The 20,492-nt window shown below is 40.6% G+C and overlaps 1 protein-coding gene across 1 annotated transcript in view; it reads right to left on the bottom strand.

Annotated features, from left to right (window-relative positions):
• LOC133488261 (uncharacterized protein C14orf132) overlaps positions 1–20,492 on the bottom strand; it is a 100,064-nt gene that overhangs the window by 27,515 nt on the left and 52,057 nt on the right. Inside the window, 3 exon segments of the mRNA XM_061795906.1 lie at positions 1,711–1,778; positions 1,781–2,138; positions 3,778–4,036. Of these exon segments, the coding sequence (XP_061651890.1) occupies positions 1,711–1,778; positions 1,781–1,847 (135 nt within the window). The 5' untranslated portion in view covers positions 1,848–2,138; positions 3,778–4,036.

Raw genomic sequence — 20,492 nt, 5'->3', positions numbered from 1 at the left:
AAAAAGGTTTCAACCTTTTTTTACTGTGATGATTCTGTGCAAGGCGGACGACTGGTTAGAGCGTCTGCCTCACAGTTCTTAGTACCGGGGTTCAATCCCTGGCCCCTGCCTGTGTGGCGTTTGCATGTTCTTCCCGTGCCTGCGTGGGTTTTTTCCGGGCACTCCGGTTTCCTCCCACATCCCAAAAACATGTATGGTAGGTTAATTGACGACTCTAAATTGCCCGTAGGTGTGAATGTGTGTGCGAATGGTTAGTTGTTTGTATGTGCCCTGCGATTGGCTGGCAACCAGTTCTGCGCAACTGTCAGCGACAGCAGCAAGAGCTGCTATTACATGCAGCACTGCTGTATGTCACTTTCAGCCGAGGAGGATGCAGCGACAAAGAAGTGGAGAGTGACACAAGTGAGGCTTTTCATCACCAAGACGTGAGAATTAAGGTGGACAAAATGGTCAACGATATTAAATGTTGAGTAATGATCTTAACTATAGAAAAAACATTGAGATGATTCAAGGTAACCTTCAAGATGGATTTTAAGGACTTTATCTAACTCAGGAAATAGGATAATTTTCTCAAATTCACACTTTTTAGTTGATGATAGAATGATTAAATGATTAATATTCCAAATCTGCTGATACATTTTCACTGAACAGGGGGAAGGGGCGCATATGAAACTAGTAATTTAGGACATCAGATTATTGTAACAAATTTCAAAAGACCTTGCGTGGTGGTGAAAATAAAACTTTTGCCAGTGCAGTACACGGATATGGCTGTGCGCAGGGAACTAAAATTACATTACGCGGTATGAAGACACATTTTCAAAATTGTTTACATGCCTTGGTGGGTGCTGCTGTTTTGGTTAGCAAATTGGCCCTCAACAGCCCCATTTTCCATAGCGCTTCTCATCATTAGAGTCGCAGGTCACCTGGAGACTATCCCAGGGAATACAACCAGGACTGGTTGCAGGTCACACAGTACGTAAATTGTTAATATACAGTACATTATATCAATTGATTATTCAATTATCACAGGTGACTTTGGGCGAGATGCAAGGTACACGCTGGACTGGTTGCCAGGCAATCGCAGGGCACATATAGACAAACCATTCCCATTCACATCTATGGACAATTTCGAGTCTTTGATGAATGTAACATGCATGTTTTTGGAATATGGGAGGAAGCCCTGGAAATCTATCATCTAGTGCCATAATGTCAACAAATTCTGGACTTGAACTAATGACAACAAACACAGATGACAATTTACTACAACAAACATGGATTAAAAAAAGACAAGAATTTATGTGCTTGCTTGATGATCAATAAAATGGCATAAAGCTCTAAAAAATAAAAGACCTATTTTTTCACTGACCGTATAGTGGTTAATGAGAATGTGAGTATAAATGGTTGTATGTCGCAACCCTGACCAGGATAGGTGGTGTTAAAAACGAATGGATTGTGGTTTACCCATTTTGAATCCCTAAATTTAAGCCATGACTTTTCACCCCTATGTGGGTCATCGTCACCCCCGATCTCAAGCTTCACTCCCACTATTATCGTGGCAAAGAAAGTACATCAAGGGGGGGGGGGATGTACGTCACAGTTAAAGTGAGTCGAAGTTGTTTTGGTGACGCAGTTTAGTTGCATCTTAGAATGATTGATGCTTTTTAAAACCAAAGCACCCTTAAAATGAAAAGTTACAACATGAAGACTCACCTGGGCGGCCATGAAGGAGAGATCCATGCTGTTGCTCGGCTCAGGGCGAAGGCACTCAATGAAAAAAGCCTGCACGCGTGTTTCACCCTCCTCCTCCTCCTCCTCTTCTTCTTCTCCTTCACCTCCTCAATGAGCATGTGCCCCCGCTTTTGTTTTTAATCCCCCCCCCCTCGTTCGGAAGAGCACACACATGCACGCACGCAAGTGGCGTTGCGCGTTTCACATGGACGTGAGGATGGAAGAGGGAGGGAGGACTGAATAGCAGGAAGGAGCAAGAGAGGCAGCAGAGGGAGGAGGAGATGTGGATGCAAGAGGCAGCGTGAGACGATGTGGAAGAGAGTCTAGGCAGACGCTCTGACTTGTAAGTCTCTCTCTCTCTCCATTCTCTCTCTCTCCCCTCTCTCTCTAGGTCAGGCCAAATTCAGCATCTGTAGATAAACAAGATGTAAAGAGATCCGAATTTTCACAATTATTTCAATTCAATGGCCTGATTACATCAAACAAGACCATGGGGTACCGACCACCTAATATTTGAACATTGATAGTATCTAGTGCTGTACCGTAGTGTGGGTTGCAGGCTCCCAGAGGGTCTGTCGGTCAAATATTTGCACCGTCTAAACCACTTGATACTAACACACAAACGGTAACTATTCCCCCGCTATTCATGGGGGATTGGGACTGAGCCATGCCACAAATAATGAAAATCCACCAGAAATTGACAACCCCCAAAAGTTTATAATTTCCGATATCGGCGTTTCCCAAAGTGTGGTATGAATACCCCTAGTGTTATGTGGCCTCCCTCTAGTGGTACATGAAAGTATCATTGAATTAAATAAAATTAACATTTAAAACATAATTTTGTCAAACATACTAGTATAAAGGTTGTTGCTATGCTTACAGCCTGTGTAAACTTTTTTTAAACCTAGTAGTCGTTTTTGCTCATATTTTTTATTTCTATTATATATTTTTAAGTACAGTTCAGTATTATTTAACTTTTAAGAACAATAAATTGAATTTAATCTTTGTTAAAAAAAAATTACATTCATATTTAACTTTTATTTGCGATACATTTTAAGGTGTTTTGTATTTTCCTATATTTAAGCAAAGTGTTAATGTTCACAAAAATAAATATACTTTTTAGGAATAAAATCCTCTTTCTTGGTTTTTGATGAACACCTAGGCCTACTACATCACTGTTTAATGTTAGTCTTTATGGTGGTAGTTGTAGAGCTAACTATTTTTCGACGGCCACAGCAGCACGATGCCTGAAGACAAAGGAGGGGAAATTGCCCCGGCGGCTTGGCTGTCTTGCCTTTAAACTTCTTTTCAACGTAACGGTCTTTTTTAAATTTTATTTAGTTTAAAACTTCAGTTTCAAGTGGTATAATTTGCAGTATATCTGTGACATTATTTCGTATTATTCTGAAAATGCATTTGTACAACTAAAGACCTAAGCTTCAGACAACATTTTGTCACTTCCCAGCTCAAAAATAGTAGTGAAGAATGTTAAAACGGAGTTTCCATTTCTTCGTTTCACATTTCACAAATGAGATGGAAGACGCATCAGCACTTCAGGTCCTCTTCCAATTATTTTGTTTATTATTATTATTATTTTTATTTTCTGTGCTTTTTTTTTTGTCCTGTTCGGCTGTTAGGTCAAGCAGAATGGAAAATCTGTATCCTTTTTATGCCGGAACAGTTTTACGGTGACACAGTTGAGTTTTTTAGCTTCCGCTGTGGTATTATAATTGAGGTTTATTGAGAATCAGACTTGATCAGTCGAACAGAACAAAGTTTCTAGAAGGGAGAGGGAAACAAAGACAAACAGATAAACAGGATGAGAGAAGTAAATCTTATTACTTGTTATCTACAACAATGAAACATTAAATAGGAGTGTTGCATGGGGCTGTAGTGCTCCACCCTGTGAGGGAAGGACAGGACAAGATAGAACAGGACAAGGACAGGTGAAGAAGCATGCAGGACAAGGGTCATGAAACTGGCTGTAAAACTGAAGTGTGGTGGCATTAATTATGTAAATAATAATAGTCTACAGGATGAGAGTTTTACCGTTTTACATGCACAAAGACTGACAGAAGCGTCCTGCAATTGCTGTGGCTGCACCGCGGAGGCTGAGGACCCCACCCAATCAATCGAGGGGCGTGGTCAGGCCCAGGGGTCCACCGGAGAGCAGCCCGGCGGACGGGACACGTCCCACACCGAGGGACCCAGGGCGGTCCGCCGGCCCCACCGAGGCGCCCCGACAACCGGCCATCCAGTGGGGGCCGCAGGGACCCAATGCCACTCCCCCAGCCAACCACCAAAAGTCCTACAACAACAACAAAAATCATAATTTTATGAGGATCAATCTTAGAGAAAAAAAGTCACATTTATTTTACTTTAATAACTTAAAGTCATAGTGGCATGACAAATCGAATTTAATCAGAATAAAAGATGCAATTGTATGGCAAAATAAAATCTTAATATTACGCAAAGAAATACTTTTAGGAGGAAAAAGTCATCAAATTAGAAACGATCATTAATTAATAATCGATGATGATAGTTACCCAATTCAATATTTGAGACTGAATTTTGACTGACTCGTTTAACATGCGACATAATTCTGGAAACATTCCCACTTTCTTTTTTCCTCGCGCTATTACAGCTCTGAGCTTTGTGCTCTCTTTTCTCCACGTCCTCGTAGGCCTCCCCTTCAAACGCTGCAGATCCAAGCAGGCAGCTGATTCATAATTCATGCTCAGCTGGATATCTTCAATTGTGCGTTTCTTCTCATAGGCAACCGATAGGAGTGCATAAAATTTATGCACATGCTAACCCCAGCTGAAAAAAAAAATAAAAATAAAACATACAGGTTGTGCGTCTCTTTCCATGTCTTTCCAACATATTCCTGCTTCCCAGGTATTGTTCCTATTCTTGAAAACACATCTGTTATGCATCACTCAGATGTGAGGAAGCATACTAGCAGTCAGAGGATGCGCTTTGTCTGCATTGTTGGTCTCTGTGTGAATCGACAGTCCTTGGACACACCGCTCCACAGTGTGCAATCATGTGTGTTTACTGTTCGACCGGCACCATCCCATGCGATTTCCTGATACCGCAGACCTCCGCCAAGGCCCCAAAATCTCAAACATGTCCGTCTGATTTGTTTGATTGCGATACCATGACGTGTAGGGTGATACTGTTACACGCTAGTCCCGTAGGTGGCGCGTAACACTTTTCAAAACAGGCGCCAACTGCAAAATGCTTGTTTCACAAGAGCTCCGTTTACCAGATGTGAAGGGTCACAGCCCCAACTTGGCCCACATGTCAGCGGACAGTAACGCTGAAAGTGAAAATAAATTCCTCTATTTGCACTTTTATCCGAATCTGCTTCAAAATGTAATTACCGACACAGTCACAATTCACCTTTTTCAAGTTTTTATTTTTTAACCTGTCGTCTGCTATTCGCTGAAAAACTCACCTATTGGCGGTTTTGTGCGTTCTCTGAAAAGTCCTAAAATCTCACAAGATGGCGCCAAAGCCCTGCCTAAGAAGGAAAGTAGTACAGTTGGTCCAAGAAAGCATGCTGAAGTGATACATCTCAACTGAGAGACAAGATTTGTATAACGGGGAGGCTAAATTTAATCTGGGTTGTTCGTGGAAATTACAAAGTTTTTACCGCATGTGCATGTACACGCGCACTTCCGGCGCATAATTTTTTTTTTAGAACATTATTTTTAGGGGTCATGTTGTAAAATGAGTTTGAAATGGTATTAAACTGTTTTAGGATTGTAGTTTGTGGTATTAATACAGGCAGTTGTAATATTTTCAGGGGGTGTCAATTACTCATGGTTTTGTGCTATTTGATCCCTATCTTCTGCAAATAAATACTGTAGCTTCTTGTAGCAATGAAAACATACCCACTATTTTTTAAGCGTCTTACTGCATGAGTTCTGTTCTCCCGACAAACAACACAGACAGTTTGGTGGATAGTTTGCATTCCGCACTTCCTCCTAATCGGCCAAATTAGCCTTTGCCGAATTGCGGATGAGCAGAATGGTCGCTGAGCACATAGATGGATGGAGCCATTAGCAAATATAGCGGAACCTCAAACGTTGGTTAGTCACTGTGTGCGTCATCCACTTAATTGAAATTAACCTTCCCTTTTCTCCTATGATGAAAAAAAAAAAACAGGTATTAACATAAGACCTTTGGTTTTGTACACACATTCATTCACACTTCATCGCTCACCAAAACAGCAGCACTTATCGAGGCACATAAAATGTCTCTCCGATGAATTCAAAGGTGGAGTCTTATTGCATCTCGTACAGTGAGTTGCGTGCCACATTCTGTTCCCATCATTTGTAACTTTTTGAATGAAAAATGATTTAAAAAAAAAAAAAAGATGACGCACAAAAAGTTAGAGATGTTTGGCTTTTGGTGAAATTCCAGGATGACGCGAAATTGCACTATAACCTTTGCGGTCACAGACTGTCATCGGCAGATTTCAACAGCGATACAGAGAGAGAGTCACAGAAAGGCATAAAAGGTCTGGGGGGGGGGGGGCAAGCCCCACATCCCCCCCCCCCCCAAACACTGTGCTAGACCCCCCAACCCCCCGGCCCCCCTGTGTTATGATAAAGCCAGTGTCAAAAATGAAAAATGTACCACCCAAATTGTTTTGGGACACTATTCTCATCTGGAAAAATTTTCAGTCAGCAAGTTTAGCAAAAAGGCTTAACGTTAGGGTTAGAAAACATTGAAGAGTTGGACCTGCATTCAAAAGCTTAGATTAAGTCAAATTCAGTTCCTCTGGAAAGATTATAGTGCATTTTAAATTCATCCTGAAATTTCACCTGAAAGCCCCCATATCCGTAACCTTTTGTGACTAGTGTAAAAAAGGCGAGAGCGGTTTGCCCGCAATTAGCTGCTCAAACCCAACCTTATTGTCACTTTGGCTCACAATGGCAGAGTGGCTGTGTGCCACTGTGTGCCACTGTGTGGGTGTGTGTGTGTGTGTGTGTGTGTGCAACCGGCGCAATTAGAAAAGTTTGTTTAGGCGCACTTCAATTTGAATACATTACAGCGAATAAATTTGCGCATTGGCAACGAGTGGCAAAGAGGGCACCTGAAAGTCAGTTGCATTTATGAGACGGGACGAGCACCGAGCGAGATGGAAAATTCTCCCTGACGGAATAAGCCCACATACAAGTGGATTTCGGAAGAGCGAGTGGCCCTAAATTAGGATGGGAGGGAGCGCACGGAGGATGCGGGAAAGGACTCAAACCCAAAAATAAGTAAATGAGTTTTGCTGTGTCGCATGATTTCCCAAGGGTGAGGACGGCGGCAGTATGGCATTCAATGAAGCTGATGAATTTTAAGTATCATTTGAGGTGAAAGTGCAAATAACTAACAACTATTTAGTGACAGCAGATTGGCGGCAGAGATTGTCTTAACCACTTTCAACCTCTATTGAGGCACATTGGTATATTTTACAGCAGAAATATCTCACGGCGCACCAACAGAACAAACACCTGAAATGATAATCACAAATGTACTCTCTCAATGTGAAATCTTTAAGTTTATTTGTACACAAAGGTATTATGTTATATAAATGGCAACATTTGTGTACGCAGGTTAATTGTAAAGTCTGCCATTTAGTGGAAGTTAAATGATGTATGTATGTATTCATTATATATCTATACATGTGTGAAATTTGATCATTTCCCACAGCACACCAAATGATCTCTCACACATTTCTCACCTCAGTGGTTAGGAATCACTTACCCCAACGTTGCGCCGAAGGTGTAACACAAGCAGTTGTGTGCATGCGGCGTGCCGTCCCATTGAATAAATATAATTATCCAAGCTACTTATGGGCAGTCACACTTTGCCGAAGCTCCAAGGGGATGACAAAAAAAAAAAAAAAAAAGTGTTCCTACTCCAATTTGATCCAATCCAAACATTTTAGCAAACAGCCTGCAACACAGCATCCTTGGCTCGCTATAGGGACCAAGCCCTGCTGCGAACAGCGAAATACTGTAAATAATTGGTGCCCTCCCAAAAATTTTTGTATAGTAGTCACGTTTACCACGAGGGTCACATTCGAGAACCCCCCACTATGGCTGAAAATCCATGAAGTAGCGACCATGGATTTATCTTGTCGGCGATATACAGTATATCTGAAAAGATTTATATATAATACTATTACAGAATATGTACAGTATGTAAGGTGCAGGTATTTTTGTCCACATCCAAGTTCTACACTGTAGTATCTCTTACTTTGAATGTGTGCTTTTTTAAAAAGGCGGGACTTGGGATGAGTGACATGGGGGTCAGCAAATGCGAATAATTAAGGCCACCCCTAAAAACCTTCACACTGCAGTGGAATTGCATACAAATACCGCAAGACGACAGCAAAGGACTACTTTCATCTAAAAATGAAGCTCCTCTACTCACTACAATAGGTCAGAGGTTAGCCCCCGCCACCCCAATGTGATTTTTTTTTTTTTTTTTTGTCACGATTTAAGGTCAGTTTTTTTTATGTGAGATCAGAGCTGAACAGGAAACTTTGTTCTTATGAATGATCATTAAATGCAAAAGAGAAAGCCCATAGGTATTAAAGTACCAAACTTTGTGGTAGACGTCGGCTGTTAGAATGCGACTTGATGTGCTGGAAAGAAACAACACGTTCTATGCAATTTCTAGGGGGGAGGAGAAAAAAAAAAAAAAAAAAAAAGCCCCGTCATTGCGGAGGTAAGGAAAAGAAAGGCGATTTCGACAAGAATGATAGTTGAACATAGCACTTCAACAACAATACAGCCTTTTAATGATGCGGAACGTATGGTGGGGGCTACTGCCTTTTGTTTGATCGTAAACAAAGCCTAGCAGTGACTGGAAGTGTTCACGATCACGAAAGTGTGGCTGTTATTTCCATCCAAAAAGAAAACAAAAACATGCCAGGCATCTGACAGCGATTGCTACCCAACACCTTTTTGCTTGCCAATGCACTCCCAAATAAAACTGACTGACTGGCTAGCCTCAGCGCTGGTGTATAATTCTAATTTTACACTCTGCTAACCTAGTTGCTGTGCGTCTTTGACTTTGAAGCGTGTGCGTGTGTACTAACATGCTTATGAGCTTCCCTCATGACCTAAAGAAATGCACAAAGCCTAACCTCCCAGGTCAGAGGTGACGCTGGACCGCAAATTGCACTCAAGGACGACAGGTGATTCATCTGAGCAGATCAAAACAGGCTACAGTGGATGTAAAATGCTGTTTTTAGTAGAAGTCCATTTTTCTTGATTTTATTACTCTCCGTGCAGCCAGAGGTGGGAGTCAGAATTTATTTAGAAGCTTATATATACCTGATATACAGCGACCGACCGTTCAAGGTCATTTGGAGAGTCAGAATTTATTTAGAAGCTTAGATAATTGTCAAAACACAGCGTTTACTAGTTTATGATTGATACAATGCAAAACATACAGTTCCACAAGCCCGAGTCCTGCCGCAAAAAGCGAAAATCTGTGAGTAATTGACAAACCCTCCAAAAGGTTTAAAATTGCACAGAGATGCCACAAAATGGTGACAAACAGATTTCCTATTAGGCGGGGCTTTACCTGGATATGGTACAAGCTCCTCTCCTTCACTTCAACATTGACACCATTCATTGGCACCAAGATGTCACAAGATGGCGCCAAAGTAGAACTTTTTATTAGACAGGGCTTTGGCCTGACCACAAAAATAGTGAACGGGTGACTTTTTCAGCAAATAATAGAGAACAGATTCCAAAACGAAATCTGCAAATAGGTGAGCTCGCAAGTGGCGAATTGCGAATGTGTGAGGGAATACTGTACAACGGAACCTCCGAAGTCAAAACACCACATACAATCTGGTGGATGCACGCGCTCTTTGCTTTTTCTTTGGCTTTTTTAATGTATACCACAGAAGGTGTGAAAGTGTGACGCCACGAAAAAAATCTGTCTGCTCAGTACAATATGAGCAATACGATTAGTCAATACAGTGTAGCAGGTGAAAATCCGCGATATAGAAAGCATGTAAAAACATTTTTAATAGTTTCACCCTTCCCACATGCTCTAAACTTCCATCCATGCATTTTCTGAGCCGCCTATCCTCACACTTATTTTTTTTAAAATGTAATCATATCTGTATACAAAAAAACTAATTGCAAGCATAAAATGTATGGAAAATACTGCACGTATTGTAGTGTCCAAGTACATGCGTGTGGCCAACCTGTGGCCCACAGCAGCTTCAATAAAAGGCTGAAAAGTGCATGTGGCTCTCCTTTCCCACAAGCGAGGGCATTACACCAAGTACACTGCAGAAACTCATGAAACTATCGCTTAAAAGAAGCCAATATAGCGATATATGTATACAAGATTTTATATGGTGGTTAAATTCTCTTTCCACTTGAGGACTACGAATGTACATCAATATAGGTTGTATTTGATAATTTTTCTACGAAATTAGAAGTTCAGCGTAACCAAACGCATTGTGTTTAACGTTGGTATTTCAATGATGCTTGTTATCGCATAAATACTCAAAATCGCTTCATGTTTGTGAAATGCTACATCAGAGCGAAAAAGTTGCGCATAATAGTGCTTTGGTGCCATATTGACAAGCCATTTACCATGCAGACTAACTTCATTGTGATTTATGGCAAATAACACATCCTGTCCATCAGCCAGCCACCCGTGGGGCTCCTTGACTGTGCCGCTTTGTCCTTATTACCCGCTGTAAACCATAAACACCAGGCATTTCTCTGCTTTTTCAAAGCGTGTACCTGACAGCCACGATCCCCTGCAGCGCTGTCAGAGCTTAACCTTTCGCCTCTCACTTTCTCCTGGTGCACTTTTGCTACCCAGACTCCCGACGCCTCCCGAGGAGGCGCGATGCAGAAGGTTATGACTTTTCGCCGAGTGATGGATGAATGTCACGAGACATTTGGGTGAACATCTGGAGGGTTCGAGATGACAGGTGTTGATGTGCCTGCTCTCAAGTCAGTTGCCCTTTTCAGACGGGGGTTTTTGTCTTCTTTTGCCGTCTTCCGTAGCTGTTGGAAGAAGGTTGAGCAAACCTTTATGCTCAAAAGGCCACAATTGATTTTGAAAATGGACAACAAAAACTGTTAAAAGTTAATTAAGAAATGATATTTGTTTTTTATTGTTTTATTAATTTCATATTTTTGAAAAGCGGCACGGTGTGGACTGGGTAGAGCATCTGCCTCACAGTTCTGAGGACCGGGGTTCAATCCTTGGCCCCGCCTGTGTGGAGTTTGCGTGTTCTCCCCGTGCCTGCGTGGGTTTTCTCCGGGCACTCCGGTTTCCTCCCACATCCCAAAAAACATGCATGGTAGGTTAATTGAAGACTTTAAATTACCCGTAGGTGTGAATGTGAGTGCGGATGGTTTTTTGTTCGTATGTGCGCTGCGATTGGCTGGCAACCAGTTCAGGGTGTACCCTGCCTCCTGCCCGAAGATAGCTGGGATAGGCTCCAGCACTCCCGCGACCCTTGTGAGGATAAGCGGCTCAGAGAATGGATGGATTAACTTTTGGTCATTTTGAAATATTATCCACCATCCATTTTCTATACCGGAGAGGCGGGACCAAGTTATTGCTTTGCAAGTCATAAGTCTCAAGTCTTCTCACATGTAGTTTTTCTTCCACAGTCCATGTGGTTGTTTCAGTACAGCAATGATCTTCTCGGCCAGGAACCGCCGGATGCTCGGAGCGCTGTGAGAAGGCATGTTGTCATGGCAATGCAGCATGAGTTGTCCTGCCAAAAAGAGGGCTTGTCCCTTCTCGCACGCTGAACGAAGCCAATGCCGTAGGTTCTCTGTAGACGCGTAGATGTCCTCTGTCCCACATAGAGGGAGAAACTCAGCATTTGTAGTTTGGTTTAAAATATATCTCTTGTGACACCAGTCCGGAAACATTTCTGGTACACCTTGTATTGTTCTTCCTCTGAGCGAGGTAGGACAAGGAGGCAGAAAAAGCCGGATATGAGCTTGTGTGTCAGACCCGTAAACTCATCGAGATGTAAATGTATTCCAGTACAAGTTGGCCCTCTAATTTATTAATCCGGATGAAACGTCATCAATTTAGCGCCTGTCTCGCTATCAACTCTGCGTGAGGGGAGGAATGTGTGCCATTTCCACAACATGTAGTTTCTCCCCCCCACACACACACTAGTGGCAAACACACTAAGAAACGGGAAATTGAGAGGCAGTGCGGCTTGTGACAAGCTGTAACAGCTTCATTTTTAATATGACACAGACGCAGGCGGCTGGCTCGAGAAGCTGCCGCTTGCGTGCCCCCGTGTTGCCACTCTTGCTTTTATCATGGCGGACCCGCTATAAGCTATGCATTTGTCGTGTCGGCTGCAGTCGTGCATGAAACTCGTCACTGACTGCGTGTGTGTGTGTGTGCCCCCCAACAATGTCGTGAATTAGTCTCCCCAACCTGTGTGCATTTACGTGTGGCTTTGTCATGTCAAATCTGCTCACAGCAGAGTTCATTATGACAGCAAATTTTGATTCAGTTTTAGTCTTTTGACTAGAGTGCAGTTCAGTCATAATTTTGTTATCTAAATTGTTTGAGTTGACGAAATACCGTAAGACTACGGTCGACGAAAACTGTAGTAGATTTATAAATCCCAATTCCAAGAAAGTTGGGACATCGTATAAAATTTTAATAAAAACAGAACAGAATGAGTTGCAAATCCTTTTCGACCTATATTGAATTGAATACACTACAAAGACAAGATATTTAATGTTGAAACTGATACAGATTTTTTTAATTTTTTTTGCAAACATTCTCTCATTTTGAATTTGACGCCTGCAACATGTTCCAAAAGTGTGAAATCCTTAAAAAACCTCTTTCGAACATTCCACAGGGGAATTGGTTAATTGGAAACAGGTGAGTGCAATCGTTTGGTATAAAAAGAGCATCCCAGAAAGGCTCAGTTGTTCACAGGCAAGGATGGGGTGAGGTTCACAACTTTGTGAACTGCATGAACAAATAGTCCAACAAACAAATTTAGGGATTTCATCATCGCGGTCCATAATGTCGAAGGATTCAGAGAATCTGGATACATCTCTGCACATAAGCGGCAAGGCTGAAGACCAACATTGAATGCCTGTGACCTTCGATCCCTCAGGCAGCAATGTATTAAAAACTGGCATGTAAAGGATATTGTCACGTGGGCTCAGGAACAATTCAGAAAACCATTGTCAGTTGACACAATTCTTCGCTACATCTACAAATGCAGGTTAAAACTCAACCATGCAACGCGAAAGCCATAGATCAACAACACCCGGGGCCCGAGCTCATCTGACATGGACTGATGCAAAGCGGAAAAGTGTGCTGTGTGCTGATGAGTCCACATTTCAAAGTATTCTGGGAAGTCCTGGACGTCGTGTCCTCTGGACCAAAGAGGAAATGGACTGTCTGGATTGTTATCAGTGTAAAGTTAAAAAAAACAGCATATGCGATTGTATGAGGGTGGTGTTAGTGCCCATGGCAGGGGTAACTTGCACATCAGTGAATGCACCATTAACGCTGAAAGGTACATACAGGGTTTGGAGCAACATATGCTGCCATCCAAGCAACATGTTTTCAGGGACGTCCCTGGCTTCATAGTAAAAGAGTATTAGAGTGGCCTGCCAGCAGTCCAGAGCTATCTCCCATTAAAGTGGATGGTGCATTATGGAGCGCAAAATACAACAACTGAGACCCCAGACTGTTGCTCAACTGTAGATGTACATTAAGCAAGAATGGGAAAGAATTCCGCCAAAAAAGCTTCGACAATTAGTGTCCACAGTTCCCAAACGCTTATTGAGTGTTGTTAAAAGGAAAGGTGATGCCCCAGCTTTATTATTATTATGCCTTATTTTTTTATTGGATGCAAATGTGATACGTAATGTTAAAAACAATATTTTAAATACTTTTAATAATTAACTGCAACTAAATCTTAATCAAAAACTGTTGCATGCATTACAACATTTTGGGTTAAACAATTTATGGATACAGCAATAATTACATTTTCGCAATAAAAAGTACTTAAACATACTGTGGTGTATCAACCATCACAGAAAAAAAAATAAAAATTTTGGAAAATAAATAAAAAAAATATTGACTGATTGTGGGCTGCCGTGTTACTGTGTTAAAGGGTGCACAGTTGTGTAAATGTCCCCCCCTTACTGGGTTCTGTGTCATCGGAAGAATCGGTACAATGCTGTATTTTACGTTATGAATCAGATCCGGCAATATTTGGGTGGTCTACCAGCAGTTAACACACACAAGAGGTACGGTAATCTGTTAAACAGACTGTAGACCAACTTGCAGATGTCCAAACATCATTAAAAAGTCTGTTCTCAAGTTAACAGCGATGTTAAATGAGAACTCTCAAGCATTAACGAGCATCAGGTATTGAGATTTACGCCTCCAGTGCAAACAATCAACGTGTCACCAGCACGGGAGCAATTCTTTAATGAGGCAAAGACGACGAACATGACCTCATAATCACCCATGGAAGAGTAGAAAACGAAACACGACCTTTTTGGAGTGGGTGATTTTCACACGTTTGCTCATTTGCCGCTGGTGACGAGATGAGAGGGGACGATTATTCCATTAACTCGGGCCGAGAATGCGTCACGTTGTGGGGCTGAATGGTTTATGTAGTGCTTCCCTTTGTATACCTGAATAATTCATCATTGTTAATTGCAAGCATTGCACAACTGAACTGAGTCGCATGGTGGTACCATCCACACACACGCTGTATATATATATATATATATATATATATATATACACATATATATATATATATATACACATATATACACACACACACACACACACACACATACATAAACACACACACATGTATACATACATACATATATATACATACACACATATATATATATACATACATATATATACATAAACACACATATATACATATATATATATATATATATATATATACATACATACATGTATATACATAAATACATATACATACATATATACACACACACACTACTGTTCAAATGTTTTCACTTGTAAACGTCCTTATTACTTAAAGCACCTTTCCCCCCCCAACATGGTGTCTAAACTGTATTTCTGTTGAATTGAATGTTTTCTTCATGAAAAAAAAAGCCTTTTCTTTGAAAATCAGAGTATATATTTTAATGTCTAAGAGCGAAATGAGGAAATCCAAACGCAATTCACGATTTTATACATGAGATATTTTTTTTGTTCAGGAATGCAAGTAAATAACTAATTAGACATCTTAGAAAATACAGTAATATAGTACTTTACACTTGTTCTGTTTGTTTTGTGAAACATAAAATTTGACAATTCATGGATACGGTGATAATTATATTTCAGTATCAAAAAGAGCTTATACTGTTGTGTTAACCATAACAAAAACATTTTAAATCAAATAATAGAAATAAAACAATCACCAATGCTGTTTTTTTTGTTTTTTAAATTTCTGCTGTAACGCGTCGATTTCCCTTCTGTTTTTGTTTTTTTGTCTTAGGACAATGTACACATATATATCACAAGACGAAGAAATGCCTGCACCATATTTATCACAAAGCTAATTTCCATCTGTTGGCCAGAACAAAAATTAAACAAAATAAAATATGAATAAACAAAAGTTTATCTTAATGTAAACTGTGGCATAAACCCTTGAATGGGCGGTGGCTAATTAAGATTTTTGTTAAGATACATATATGTATTGGATATACCTGAATATGCTTTATGGCCCCGTTAAACTGTACTAAATGATGTTTTTGCATGGAGTCAACTAATTTACAGTTGTTTTACAACAAGTGTGCTTGAAGGAGAGCATAAATCAGTGTTTAAAATGCAAATGAATGCATATTTAAATTGTAATGGAATTCACCCTCGCAATAACTGCCAGTAGGGGGCAGTGTGTGGCCTCTTTCGTCACTCTTCTCTACTGAATACAAGGCTGTCAAAACATCCCCACATCTGCTTCCCACTCACACACACACTGTAGCTCTTTGTTCCAGCCAGTTGAAGGTGCTCGAGCCCAGTAGAAGCTATAAGCATTTTTTTTTTTTTTGGGGGGGGGGGGGGGGGGGGGGGTGAGCTGCTCAAGTGTGACTCTGGTAAAATTCTTATATCCCCTTTTAACAAGCCACCCCAAAAAAGTTGCAGACACCTTGAAATGCATGGGTGAACTCGAACAATGACACTCTGTGTTGAAGGCTGAAATTTTATTTTCCCCTCTTTTTTGCAAGTGAGACAAAAGAATGACTAATTTACCGTATTAGTTGACATTGTTGTGGGTTTTAATATTTGTGCGCAGTTTTATCGCAAAGTATATAAATCCAATACAAATACCAGAACTCCCTCTGCTGTCCCAACTTCCAGTGCCAGTGATGTATCTTTTACAGGGGGTGTATTAGCATTGGATAATTGCTATTGGCGGGTTGATTATGATTAATTTATAATTCACTCATTGTCCATTCATCAACAATAAATATGGGCTGCTGGGCTGTGGAGCCAACTCCTTTTAACCAAGTATTGATCAGGCCATTAATAAAGCCATCCGTTACTACGGTATGTGAAGCTTTCAATGAGATTTTCTTTTTCACGAATACTGTATACGTATAGTAAAGCTCATATGTCCATTTAATGCTGATTTCGACTTACATCATTCACCCGCCTGTACTGTAGTGGTAAAAGAAAAATGCTTCATAACCACGTGTTAATGAGTAGATAGAGTACAGTGAAAGGCACTATTCGCAGCAGATAGACTGAGTCCAAGAATCTGCAAATAGTTGATGCCCTCCATAAAAGGGATTGCAATTGCCTATAGACAAGCACTACTTGTGTCTAAATGAACCTCTTGAACTAATTCACATGACTCTGTTCAAACAACTAAGGCTTACAACTAAGGCTGGATTTACTTCAGATAGTAGTAGTGACTTTTTTTTTTTTTTTTTTGTGTGTTTATTTGTTGTTGGGTTTTTTTTGCTCCGTAGACTAGTGGCACAATTCACATACCGGTATGCTTCATGCTAGCGTAGAGAATAAATATCAATGGGATCGGTTATTTGCCAATGCAACTGAAGTGTAAATGGACAAGTTAGATCTACCCTATCGGAATCTACTGTATCAATCGCCATATAATACTTGAAAATACGTGAAAATAGTCAAAATAAATGGACATAGGCACTAATGTTCAACCGGGCACTTTTCCTGGATTTACATTGAAGGATAAGTGCCCAATTCTTATTTAACACCTTTATCTTTTATTTTGTGTCTATTTCCATGTACACGCTAAATTTCAAGTACCCAAGACTAAGAACTGAGAGACAGATGCCCAAGTTGCTCGTAAAGAACTCCAAAAGCATCACCTCTAGGCGGTGTCGGCGAGAGAAGTGAACAATAATAAATAATACTATGGATCTATTAAATGTTAGCTATGGTTTATTTGGTCTGGACTGACTCATTTCCCCCCATTAATTTAAATGAGAGTAACCTCCACATTACTCCACGTGCCGCCACAGAAATTATTCTGCTTATTTAATGATGGGCACACCTCTAATGAATAATATTTACATCATATTTAAATGGTCTTCTGTATGCTTTCACTGCAGTTTAGATTAACAGGTGTTTACTTGTGTTGTTTGGGAAGACACAGGTGTATCTACAATACGTCAACGATTGCCGTATTTTCAGGCTCACGTTGACGGGGAGGACCTAAATTGTTCATTTACACTATCGTCACATTGGCAGATATCCAATTTCATATCCAATTTTTCTCCGCATATGGGAGAGGCCTGATTCCGACCTGAGTATAGCCTAACTGAGTCCACACAATTTTTTTTTCTCGTCTTTACACTGCTGTGACGCATTTCCCGACCGTGCCATTAAAAATCAGAATTGTGTCACTTGAACCATGCAGTGTAAATCCAGCAGCAGACTTGCAGTGTAAATGCATCCTAAGCCTTGAGACTTGTGTTTAAAAAACAAAAAAAAAAAGATTTTTTTTTTTTTAAAAGGCATATGCTGTATGCTTGTAGCAGAGATGATTCAAACAGCAGGAAGGAGCAAATGCACATTCAGCTTGCATGAACCTCAGCAGCCGAACTGATTGAAGTGCACTGAGGTGTTTCAGCCCTTGAATATGACTTGCTGCTGGTCAGCTGGCTTTTTTTTATTTTTATTTTTTTTGCCTTAAACCCTTGACTCTACCTTGCCTTAAACATCCGGCCAGGGAGCACCCAGCCATTCCTCTCCTCTGGGTACAAATCAAATTCAGAGGAAAAAAAAAAGAAATAAATAAAAATGTAAAAAAAACCAGTGGAAGAGCAAAACCCATTTTGCTGAGCTTACCCCCCGCAACCATGCTGGTAGTTAGCCAAGCATCGATAGCTGATCACATACTTAGCTTGCACTTTATGACAACTACAGTAGTGGTACCGCAAAGGTCAAACACAATCCATTCTGTGATGCTGCTCAAACTTTAATTTGGTCAACTTTTCCATTTTCTTTTTTTTTTTTTTTTACTGGCAGGAGTGGGCGAATTTGCTCCATCCGTCGCTCAGCAAGTCTTTGTTCTGACAACGCTAGCCGAGCTGTCCGACCTCAGCTTGAAACATCGCCTTCACCATCATTAAAATACTGCTTGCTGCGATCTGTCCTCTCCTGTGCGAGCTGGACTCTTCACTTTCAACGTTCTAGCAACGCGGTACATTCAACAGCAAAACAACAGGGAGACACGTTTAAAGAATCAATCTGTTCGTCAGCATTTGCATTGATGGCAAAAGTTCTCACACCTTGTACTTAAGTAGAAGTACAGATACTTGTGTAAAAAAAAAAAAAATATTTTGATAAAAGTACTGATTCAACTCCTGTAGTACAGTGAAAGCAAACAAATTACAGATTGAAATGTACTAAATTAAACTAACCACAAAAGTAAAAAGTAAAAATATACTTTTTTACTGTCAATTATATACAATACTCATTTTAATATCTTGGTCAACAGAAAAAAAAAAAGTTTCTGCAAACAAACTAGTTTCCCTCTTTTATTACTTACATAATGCTCATATAGAGAAAATATTTAAAAACGTTACATTTGGCGTGTTGTTTAAGAGCTTGCTAGTGTAGGCTTGACTTTTATGCTATCAAAACATGTTCCCATAGCTTTGCTAACTTTGTGAACTGACTAAAAAAGCATGTTAAATTTGCTAATGATAAAAAAATATTATTATTATTATTATTATTATTTTTAGATGGAACAGAGACTTTTTAAAAGGCATAAGCTGGTGGTTTTTGGATGGCACAAGACAACGTTTTTGCAACAAATCATTCTTGTAGCTGACATCAAACTTATTTTTTCCTATGGGTTTGTCCCATCAGCGGTCGCCACAGTGTTTCATCCTTTTCCATGTAAGCTTATCTTGTGCATCCTCCTCTCTAACATCAACTGCCCTCATGTCTTTCCTCACTATATGTATCAACCTTCTCTTAGGTCTTCTTCTAGCTCTCTTGCCCTGTAGCTCCATCCTCATCATGCTTCTACTGATATACTCATTGTTACTCCACCTGCTCCCTGCTTTTACTGTAGATCACAATGTCATTTGCAAACATCATGGTCCATGGGGATTGCAGTCTAACCTCATCTGTCAGCCTATTTATCACTATTGCAAATTGGATGGAGCTCAGAGCTGAGCCATGATGCACTCCCACCTCCATCTTAAACTTCTGTCACACCGACAACACAGTTCACGACAGTTCTGCTGCCCTCATACATCCTGTACTATTCTAACATCTTCTCTGCCACTCAAGACTTTGTCATGCAAATAATGCTTTAATAAGGCCATGCATGGGGAATATCTTGCTTCTCCAAATCTATTGCTATTGTCATTAATGCTCCCAGGTTCACGTTCCTCCATGTCACTGCTGTCTTTGTGTTTTTGACCCAAGAGGCTGACTGGTTAGCACATCCGCGTCACAGTTCTGAGGACCGGGGTTCAAATCCCGGCCCCCCCTGTGCGGAGTTTGCATGTTCTCCCCGTGCCTGCGTGGGTTTTCTCCAGGCACTCCGGTTTCCTCCCACATCCCAAAAACATGCATAATAGGTTGGTTGAAGACCCTCAATTGCCCGTAGGTGTGAATGTGAGCACGAATGGTTGTTTGTTTATATGTGGCCTGCAATTGGCTGGCGACCAGTTCAGGGTGTACCCCGCCTCTCGCCCAAAGATAGCGGGCATAGGCTCCAGCATGCCCACAACCCTAGTGAGGATAAAGCGGTACAGAAAATGGATGGATGGAAGACCCCAAGATCTTAATCAATCATGATCTCAACGACTGTTGACTTTAACTCTCTCTACTTTCATCTTTTTTACGTCATGTCATCATCCGCAGAGGTTGAAAAAAGTGATCAGCATATTTAGACAAAGTAAGGAGTAGAAATTATAAATTTGTTTTCAAATGTAGCGAGTAAAAGTAAAATGTCAGAAAAATAAATGCTCAAGTACAGATACTTAAATATCTACTTGCATACACTATCGAGGTATTTGTACTTCATGACTTAACACAACTGGCATTTGCATACATTAAACAGAGCTTTATGTATGTAAGCCCCAGCACAGTATAGTATGCGGAGGCTCAGACTGAAATCTCCCAACTTTGTAGTCAGCCAGCACAATACTTACTGAGGGAGATCAGTTTGGATTAAGAAGAAAAAGTTGTCACAAGCCTTTGTGACAACA

Source organism: Phyllopteryx taeniolatus, chromosome 13 (assembly GCF_024500385.1).
Source record: "Phyllopteryx taeniolatus isolate TA_2022b chromosome 13, UOR_Ptae_1.2, whole genome shotgun sequence".
NCBI classification, from domain to species: Eukaryota; Metazoa; Chordata; class Actinopteri; order Syngnathiformes; family Syngnathidae; genus Phyllopteryx; species Phyllopteryx taeniolatus.
The sequence above is the reverse complement of the archived record's forward strand: the minus strand, read 5'-3'. Positions and strand labels throughout refer to the sequence as shown.